Here is a 10,918-nt window from a genome sequence, read left to right as displayed (position 1 = left end):
TGAATTGATAAACTGCGTGCGCATCCTAACCCAAAAAGACGGAGTAAGTTAGACGATCGAACTAAACAGCCGGACGGAACAGCCGGACGGAGTAGCCGAACTAAACGACCCAATGAAATAATTGGACGATAGGGACGGTCGAAATAACCGAACGGAACGATTTAGCTGATACGAACGAAACAGACGAAACATACGAACGGTGCTCGAACGGTGAACGATCGCTTTCTAGACGCTAGACTACCGCTAACCGCACGCAAGCCGCTCGCAGAACGAACTGAACCTAGGTGGATACTTGGGCGTAATTCTAACTGTAGCAGTTAGCACTGCCCAACCAAGTACTCATTTACAGCTGAGTAGACTGGAACAAGCAGAGTAAAGTATCTTGCTCAAAGATACAACACAGTGCTGTGCCCGCAACCCTTCGGTCACGAGCCCAGCGTCCTACCACTAGACTTCTGTGCCTCTGCATCAGTAGCCTGTGGACTTCTAAATGTGACGTACCTCCGGGGATTGAATAAATGCCTTCTCTGGTAATGATAATCAATGCGAGTGTTAGATCAGGCTGATCAGTGTAAATGCTTAGTACGAGCATTTATCAGGCCAAAAATTCAACCCATAGTTGTAGCCTATTAGACAAGCAATACACTGATTTCATATATTACCCTTGCTGTAATCTTGAGCTTTTGAGTATGGACTCAAAAGTTGTGCATGATTTGTTACCAGGCAACGTTTTATGATTTTTTGAAGTTTCATTAAAACATTCTTACAAAGATGTTACTGCATGGACAAGCACAACAAAGATATATCATTTGACTCCCTTCTGTGATCTTAACCTAAGATGTGCACACCCAAGAACTGTACCAACACAGTGGTTATATCTATCCATCTATATAGTTTCATACAACATCTAAAGCAGTGATGGTCGAGAACAGCATTAAAAAGGATATTTGACCATTGGTTGTGACATTGACCTTTGCATGGCTTCATGGGTTTGAGACCAGTACACATCACATTGTGTATATGTAGTTGATTTCATCAGAGACGTATATAATATATACGTCTCTGATTTCATATACAATCATCTCTGGAATTATTTATAACAATTAAAAAAAAAAAAGTAGAACTGTCACAAAAATGAAAGCCAGAGCTTAATACTTTCCCCACACCTCGAGCTCCTACACACAAAAAAACTTAGGAAAAGTTCTTTCAATCAGTTTCTTTTCTTCTTTTCAAGAAAGGGGCCAAATGCCATTAAAAGGAAATTATAGTGCAAACTGAAAGAACATTTTTAAACAAAGAGCCACAACTTCATGAATAAGGGTTGTAAAAGAATGTCCTTTTTATGTATATCAGCTTCGATTCAGAGTTATATTTTGTTTGTTTGAAAACTTGTTTGCACTACTCATTGAAATCAATAGTGTGAACTGAAACCAAAGAGCTATCATGATCACTTCATGAATAGGGGAAATAACTCCAATTTATATACAATTTATATACACAATTTATATACAAGGGTTCTGTGTACGAAGTGTTATTGAAATCGGTGCAGTACGTACTTCAGGGGTACAGCAAAAGAAAGTTTTTTTTTAACCAAAGGGAAATAACTCCATGCATTAATAGAGGATTCACATCCGATCCACTCATACATGTCAACTATCCTTCTTCTTCAAGCGATCCCTCTGAAGGCATAGGTCCCAGTCTGGTCCCACATCTTATAACTCTGACCAGATTTGTCCCTCTTTGAGGATAATGTTAACATTTTGTAGCATTCAATGCAAATATTACTACCAATAGCTTCTTATTACACCATAAATAGAGGTGTGAAAATCAGTCAACCATTTAGCCAGATTTACCTCTGGCCCTGACACCAGAATTAGACATTTTGACAGATAGATGTCTGGTGTGGGGACCAGTTTGAACATAATCATGTTTGGAAGGAGATTCGTTTACTAAACGAGTAGCACAATAGAAGTAAACATACCTGTAATCCCATTCACTGATGCCCCAGCCAGGTACACCATTGATATCGTAGGTACACAAACGTTCATGAATCTTGGCATCCCGGCCCTCACCAATGTAGAAGATCGGAGCTTCCACAACTGTACATGTCATATTGTACTCTTTCTCTCCTGACAACACACAAGCTTTTAAATCTGAATTTATTCAAACTAACAACTACTATATAATTAACAGTAAAGGTTACTTGTAGAAACAACTACTGGGTACAATGTATAAACAACCAAAAATAATCTTTAGTTCACATCAAATCAAAAATGTTGGGTAGGTACAATTGAAGGGAGTCTGTGATTTACATTTGGTTTATTATAAGTCAATTATCTGGGAGTTTCTATTTGGTTTCAATTTTGCATTAAAAAAAATTAAAAAATGTTGTATGATGTGTTGATTAAATTTTGTTTCATAATGATTGTCAGTGCAGAACTGTGTTTGGTAGTCACTAACATGGTCGAATTACCTTGTGTTTAATTACTGTAGACAAATGTTGCCAAAAATAAGTTATGTTTGAATTACATGTATATATAGGCTACTTGTTTAAACATGATTTCATACTGAATGGTCCTTTTTCAGATAGCTATGTCACCAGCAGCATTTTATGACATGATAAGATACAGCTCATATGATACCAACAGCATTGATTGATTGATTGATTGATTGATTGACAGGTTTTACGTCCGCTTCACTACCGAGTAGTTCGGTCATCCAGCAGACGAAGAAAAGACGGGAAAATGAGTAGAAGGGATAAAGTATGGAGTGAAGGGATAGAAGAGGGAGACAGAGGAGAAAAGTAGCCATCTGTCCTATATGTATATACTGTATAAGTCTAGTTTTTGTTAGACTGCTCCTATGCCTAATATTTGCCTTAACCTAACACTCGTCGTATAGCAGCACCAAGCCTGGACCGGAAGTGAGGTACTGAGCCACTGCCAGCTACACCAGTTCCTGCCTATTCTATGAATTTTGTATGGTATAAATATATTTTGAAGTCCTTCTAATACCAACAACAGCATTACTTCCATAGATATTGTAGGCTTCATTGCTCAATGGGTAAAACAACATGTACTAGCTTCAGAAATCATCAGACTGATATTTATTTGTAATAGTACAAATGAATATGAGATATAAGAATAACACCAACCTGCAGTGAATTTAAAAGACAGCTCTTTGGGTGGGTGTCCATCTTCTCCATGATCAGCTAACTGGAACTCTGACGACGACACTGGTTCCTTAGTACCATCAGGATGAATCACATAGCCAATCGTTAGACTGAAACACACCAAGTATAGGGGGTCATTTTTATAATTCAAGTTCATCAAAGAGGCAAAGTACATAGCTACTGATAAATACAGTGCATTTCTATATCATACGCAAGAATTCCACATACTGTACCTTTCAGTGCATATTTGTAAGGACAATTAAATTAGCGTTTTATTTAAAGTGTTAACTTCGTAATAAGTGAGTACAGTATTTAACTTTTCCTGTGATACTTGAATTAGCAATTATTGTCTAATGCGAATTTATACAAAAATAAGTTCATTATTACAATAATAAAGAAGGAACAATTTTATACATCACCATTTTGTTGGTATCAAGAAGTGATAGGTTCAGAGATCTATAGAAGTGCCTCAGAATTTTTTGTTGATCTGGGCCCCAAGTAGTTCAGAAGGAGATTAGTTTATAATTAATCAGCGATTTGCACAAATTTTATTTTTTGTGTTTCTTGAATACACAATAAATAACTGATTTAAAACTTTCCACATAGTAAATATTTCAGTAGAGTAAAATTACATACAAATTAGAAGTTTTTACGTTATATATTGACCAAATTATTCAATTTTGAAGACTGTCGTTAAACAGCGATTAATCTTATCACATATTGAACAACTAGGCCCTAGTAATTATAATGAATCTTACCTGGTCATGGTAATGGGCATGGATATACAGCCTATACAGATAGCTGTCTTGTCAACCAGTGTGGCATAGGTGATTGCGTACCTGTGGAAGTATCGCCAATCACGAACATTTCCTGTCAACAAATATATAGTTGCAAATAACCTGTACATGTACCACCAATAATTTTGAAGAGTACTGAACTGTCAGGGAATATTTCCTGCAGTCTGTTTCACGAGGCTTTACACGGAACGGTAGTCCTTGTTTGATGTGCTTTCAAACAAAACCAAGCCAATGGACCTGCATGTCCTGTAACTTTGTAGCTCATGATGTGTTTGTTTCAGGGCGAGTCATTCTGACCTATCAGAGTTACCTCCCTTCATCACCTCTGTCAGTACCTGAAGTGTGTCTAGGGCCCTTTTTCGTTTAAGCGGTTGAACCAGTCGGACCACAGTTGTTCGTTTTTAATAATGACCAATTCACAAAGGTCGGACCTAGTAATCTGATGCTTCTTTCAGGCGAGCCTTGACTAAGCTATTGCAAGGCCTGCATCAACATTTGCAGGTCCGCCAAGATTTATACCCGAAATTGTTACATTTAAAAACGGACAAACCGGTTGTTCCGAATAAACGAACAGGCCCCAGGTAAAGTGTAGTTTCAGCTCCTGTGTCCTATAAAAAGTCTGAACCAATCAGTGCTTAACTGTTTTTCATCACAGAAAAATACACATGGCTTGGCTTTTTTTCAATTGTTGATTTCCAACAATTACCTTTCATAGAAGTTTGACAAATAATACCAGCATAAAGGCCAAATTTCTCCATTTTAATGTACCTTAAGCTTATTAAAACCTGTTTATTGTCATGAAATAAACTTGTAATAAACAATCTCAGTGATCATCTGATTTTAGAGAAAATGTAGGAATTATTTATTATTGTATTAGTTCATTACAGTGTGAATTTAAGTCGTTACTGTCATTCAGTAACCTGAATATCAGGTATAATGATCTAGTCTGGCACTGAATAAAGTACCCGATCTGGATAAGGGGGTCAAGAAGCAGATATACTTAACAAAGACCGGCGACAGGTAAAAATAGGTGAAAAGTACATTTATGCCACAAAAGAAGTAAAAGGGACGATGTCAACAATTGTCAAGACAATTAACATTTAACAAAACTATAAACAACAATAATCATATATACAATTCTAGTGCACATGCTTGTGAATTGGAGGTCACTTTTCTTGTTAACTCTAGTGCGTTAGGCTACCCACTGTAGTTACCGTGTAACTTTAATATACAATGTATCATTCCTTTGGTCCACTTTGAACTGATAAGTCTACACTATTCCTCTCTGATTGACAAGGCACATGGTCTACATACCATAGGAATGGTCTCGGACTCCCTGAACTTTGATGGTCTTATCTCCAACACCTGCTATATTGACTATGCCTGTTATTTCTCCAAACTGCTCATAATGGGTTTGATGGACACTGCAATAAGATTGTTTTTCTTTTAATTACAGATAACAAGTTGTGTGTATGACATAATCATTGTCTTGGATGTTACTCCGGATCCCTACTATGATGTTACTGTGAACCAGTTGAAGAGTCCAGTATATGGGAACAATTAACCCTTTCACCCCTACGTAACTTTAGTAGACTCTACCATACATTGATATGGATGAGTACATTATGGACTACAGTGGTGAAAAGGTTCAACTACTGCAATGCATCAATAGCAGCACTCTAATAATTTCATCAGCTCTCACATCTTCCTCAGACTTGTGTCTGGGTATCTTTTGATCTTGAGAAACTTAATGACCTTCATAAAGAACTGATGCACTTTAGGGTTTTTTTCTACAGAATTTAGGGAGAGACTTACTTCGTCAACAACATTGAAGATGAGCTTTTTTTAAGAAACATATGTTGGTACTAATTTTCTCTTTAACTTTCTCATTAGATATTTATGTTCAGAATTGAAAATATAAACACCTCAGAACATCAAATTGATTTTATCAGAATTATTTGAAAACTGGAAAAAATATTAAGTCTACATGAATATTTTCCGAAGAAAAAAAAAGCAATTCATATCTGGTATATTTCCTGGTGTACATTCTGGATCATATTTCATGAAACAAAAACGTGATTTTTTTTTTATCAAAATTATCAAAATTTGAAAGGAAAGTGGGATTCCATGCAAGATTTCACCAATTGGTGGTTGACTAAATTATTACCATAAACTAAATACCAATACAAACTCACTGGTTGAAAATGCTCAATTTATGGGTCTAAAGTCGGGAGTCTCCCTAAATAAGGAGAGTTGATAAGTATGTGATATGTAATAATGTACAGGCATATTCACCTTTGAAGAACATCAAAATATTTCCTGGACCACTTTTCTTTAGAGATAGATTCTGCCATGACATTAGGGTGGAGGTCCGTGTCAAAATCAAAGTATGGTGTAAAGGCTGTCCAGGTTAGGTCAAAGGTCACCTCCAGCTCTTTTAGAGTTTCATGATTTCTGAAATATTTACAAATATACAACATCTCACGTATACAACTATTTAATGAGTTTCATTAACTCTGTGTCCTAACCACAACTCCTTTCTACAAGTACAAAATAAATGATGTCTTACTCGTACAAAAATGACAAACATTAATTTTCTTCATTTCAGTAGTTATCATAATCATATAGTTTTATCAATTTCATTTTTTATGATTAATATGGACCGTACATATCAATCATAAAAAAGGAAAGAATAAAAAAAAATCTTCTTGAAAATTTCAGTCCGATAAAATAGTGTTGTTATGGGTATACACATTGAAAAATCTCGAAGGTTTATGTAGAATTCTAAATCAAAAACTAATATGTGAAGTACAAAATTTAATATTATTCATATAAAAAGCGGGTTTTACATGTTAATAATCATACTAAAAGTATTTCCCAGGAAATGAGAGATTGCTTTTAGGACCTAATAAAGTTCATTTTTTTCCAGCTATGGGAGGGGGATCTCCCTATACCCTCCCCCTCGGATCCTCTGGCACTATCGATATCCTCCTCAGACGCTTGACCCCCTAGTAAGCATACACTCTGAAAAACTATTTGCTACGCCACTGTTATTCAACACACTTTTACAAAATCTTTACAAAACATCCAGTGTGATTGAGCTGTAGAAGATTCCACTTACCCACCTTAGTTTGCCTTTGTAGGATATTTTCCAGGTCTTCATAGGATCCACTGGCTCAAGCGTCAGTCCTCCTGCTGCAAAGGCCTCTGGATCTGTGCCCTGGAGCTTAGTGTCGGGTTTGGAAGGAATCTCCAACAAACCAACACCAGGAAGCTACGAGAAAAAAGAAACGACAATTAATTAACTAACCCTCCTCAATTAAAATTGATAGGAAACACTCTCAAGTACTGCAGACGGACTGGGCAGGGATGGGACTTACTGTACCACAGGGTACAGATAAAACACAGCAAAGTACTGGTAGGACTGAGGATGGAATTTATACGAGTGAGAAAGGAGGATGGATGGACTAACTATGATGGTGTTCAGTGGGGCAGATTGGGGAAGGGGATTTGACTTACCCTGAGGTATAGGACAGTCTGAACCACATTATTCTGTCTCCTCGCCGTGGCTGCCACCATATATTGACCATCCTTATTCCCCCCATTAAAGTATACAGCATCAACTGCCTGAAAATTAAACATGCACATATATATGTATATATCAAATATCATTAGGTGAAGCATTCAAACACAAAAATATTGATATCTTACATAAGTTTCCTTGAGATTGATAGCGAGCTACATATACATATACATTATTAACAAATTAAAAGTATTACATTCTGTATACAATGTACATATATATATGGGCAAAGAAGTAATAACCACAGTGCAGGCAAAGAAGCTTGTCAAAGGACTGTGTATGGTTTGGGCCTTTTTTGGCCCCCAAATACATCCCAAAAAAATCTGCAATAGCACTTTCAAACGACTGTTTCTTTAATTTTGAATATACTTCCCAAGTACTATCATGTAAACATCAAACTTTATAATTCTCCTAAAGATGTATTACAGGTGCCTACACACTTTATCCTTTAATATTCAGTTTGTTCAAGCATGCACTCTATAGTTTCTAGGAAAAAACTATGCAAAATATCACAATATTCACTGAATATTCATTTTTTTCTAGTTTATGCAAATTTGAACTTGTTACAATGGCAACAATAATGAGAAATACAAATAAATATTTTCATAATAGTATTTGGGAAGTATTCGAAATTAAAGAAACAGTCATTTCAAAGTTCATTTGGGGGCCAAAACACGCCCAAACCATACATAGTCCTTTTCAGGTCAATATGCCCCTTTATCTAGACAGGAACATGAAAAATTAAAGTATACATATCACAACATAAAACAGAGAAAAACAGTCACCATGAAACAATAATACAATACATAAACTAAAACTTCTGTTAGTTTATGTACTTTGTATTGTTACAATTTGTATTATTGTCTCATGGTGACTTTTTTCTGTTTTATGTAATTGTTCATGTTCCTGTCTTGATAAAGGGGCAGATCGCCCTGAAAATTTATCAACTTCCTAATTGTCAGCACTGTCGTTATTACTTCTTTAATTTGCCCATATATCTATTTAAGTAATATGTATCCAACCAACATTTGTTTGTTTGGATACAGTGCCAATATTGGACCATACATACTGTCGTTATTACTTATCAGACCTACAGTATATATTTATATCAAACATAACCAAGATTTGCAGCAAATATTTCTGCACATGTGCATCATAATATAACGATATAATTATAGTCTACATTGTAAGTATAGGTACTTGTAATTAATACATCTATTTATTACATACTTACTAATAAATACAGGGTTTTTCTATATGTGATACGACACAATTGCTCTAACCCATATCAACCCTCACCGTGTCACACCCCAAAACCCGTATCAGCCCCCGCCGTATCACACCCCAAAACCTGTATCAGCCCGCAAAACCCATATCACACCCCTTTTGGGAAAAAAAAAGTTTTTCAATATTTCAAAAATAAAAATAAATCATAAGATAGCTAGAAGTAAGTATGTAATAAACAGAATATAACAACCCTTTTCCCATTTCACAACCAATATCAACCCTTTGGCCCTTGAGCTGATATTGCAGTCTCGGGTTGATACTGGGTGCATGTGATATGGAAAAGGCATGTATACTCTCTATATTAAGCACATCGATATTATTAAGATTGAATGCAGTTGATCTGACTGTTGATAAGTGAAGTCTGAGTAAATGTGTCTGTTTGGAGGAATGGTAGGAGTAAGGACTCTATATTAATTAACTATATAACTTACTGATACACATGCAGATTCTAATTACCTGCATTACAGTAGCTATGTAGTTTATCTTATGATATGTCACAGGGTCATTATGATCTAATTTATTGTATAGTTATAAGTAGTTTGTTGTGTGCTGTCTGTTTGTCTGAGTGACCTGTGTATCATAATGTGGAAAGTACCAGGGTGGTGTCCTACCCGTGTGGTGTCGTGGTCGTCTCTATATGTCCGTATCTGGTGTTGTTGATGAGTTATATGTAAATTAGGGTGTGAGTTTGTAAGAAAGCATGCAAGTGTGAGTGAGAGTAGTAATAAAAGTAATAATACACTGCGCTAGTTCGCACTTGGCCATTTATCGTGAGACAGAACAATTATCCTCTGGGGTCCCGTCTGGACAGTCCAGCCGTACTCGTAAAGAGTGACTTTAGCTATATATAGACATGATTTTACCAGAGCTTGACAGTCTCGGAAGGTAACTATAGCATGAATGCTTGAATGTAGTCATCATACATTGGAATATTTAATTCAAAGTATATAAAATAAATATTGGACGTATCAAACATAGGTATTTTATACGGCGACATACTTATTCTTGGCCATATTTGTATTGTAGTGGGTTTTTTTTCCTGTATGAATCTGCAATGATGCTCCGGTCATAATAAATTCGACTCGAACCAACAGGACGTGTGGAGTTGATATATTATAAAACCCATGCAGCCTCTTTGACTTTGGGTACACAAACATTGTGTGACTGCTTTTTAGCGTCAAAGTGGTATGATGAACCTCAATGCAAATGGATTACCATTTAGACAGAGGTATGATTTACCTTTGGTTGATCTTGAGGCAGTGTCTGTGCCTTTTCCATGTCTGTTACGTTTGATCTGGACCTAACACCGTATCCAGCATTCTCACCTGTCGCCGTGTTCATCTTCGCGTTTTTTCTTTGTCTTAATTTTAGCATTAACAGAAAAATGTAGTACTTGAGAGGATACCACTTGTTCGGCTGTGTATATATTCCACATTTTGCTGGCGGGTCTGCTTTTGAGAACCAGCCCACAACCAGAATGACTAAAATTGCTCCAATTACATACAGTATCATCTCGCCTCAGTTAACTAGAGTTCCCTCCCCTTGCCGGTAAACGGACGAGGTCTAAAGTACAAATGAATATTGCTGATTACCTTCGGACGCATAGTCTTACACAACCTATCCAACAGTAAACCTTGTTGTTTAACTCAACATAGGCCACTAAAAACTCGTCTGAATACAATAACAGTATCAGAAATGTTTCTTTTTCCACAGGATAGTTGGTGTCAATGGACTTCGGTAAAATCAGGACAAATGATTGACGGTTAAAAAATTATTTCTGGATATTATAAGCCCTTCACCCCCGTCCCCGATTTTAAATATCTAGTGATAGAACACGAGGGCCCACGGAATTAATCAAATTCACATCAACAAAAATCTATATCTATTGTTGATACTCCTTTTCCCCCCGAGGACTTAATTTTGATGATTGGAAGTATCTGCCAAATTCTCTACTAAAGCACATGAGTACGTAAAACACTAGCTCTTTCAGGTGCGCCCTTGCCAGTTTCAACCACAGGAACTTGAGTTTCTATCAGAATGGTCTATTTAAGCTCAGAGAACTGATTAAGCCCAATGTAT

General features: G+C 36.4%; 1 protein-coding gene across 1 annotated transcript in view; it reads right to left on the bottom strand.

Annotated features, from left to right (window-relative positions):
• Positions 1 to 10,848, bottom strand: part of LOC110447742 — a 28,706-nt gene extending 17,858 nt beyond the window's left edge. Inside the window, exons 1-8 of the mRNA XM_021493637.1 lie at positions 10,079 to 10,848; positions 7,489 to 7,596; positions 7,095 to 7,243; positions 6,265 to 6,423; positions 5,284 to 5,393; positions 3,931 to 4,042; positions 3,155 to 3,282; positions 1,982 to 2,129 (exon numbers count right to left, since the gene is read on the bottom strand). Coding sequence (XP_021349312.1) covers positions 1,982 to 2,129; positions 3,155 to 3,282; positions 3,931 to 4,042; positions 5,284 to 5,393; positions 6,265 to 6,423; positions 7,095 to 7,243; positions 7,489 to 7,596; positions 10,079 to 10,351 — 1,187 coding nt within the window. The 5' untranslated portion in view covers positions 10,352 to 10,848. The remainder of the gene's footprint in view (positions 1 to 1,981; positions 2,130 to 3,154; positions 3,283 to 3,930; positions 4,043 to 5,283; positions 5,394 to 6,264; positions 6,424 to 7,094; positions 7,244 to 7,488; positions 7,597 to 10,078) is intronic.
• Between the last annotated feature and the right edge of the window lie 70 nt (positions 10,849 to 10,918).

This window comes from Mizuhopecten yessoensis, unplaced genomic scaffold (genome assembly GCF_002113885.1).
Source record: "Mizuhopecten yessoensis strain PY_sf001 unplaced genomic scaffold, ASM211388v2 scaffold3575, whole genome shotgun sequence".
In the NCBI taxonomy this organism is placed as follows: Eukaryota; Metazoa; Mollusca; class Bivalvia; order Pectinida; family Pectinidae; genus Mizuhopecten; species Mizuhopecten yessoensis.
This window is presented reverse-complemented; position numbering and strand designations above follow the sequence as displayed.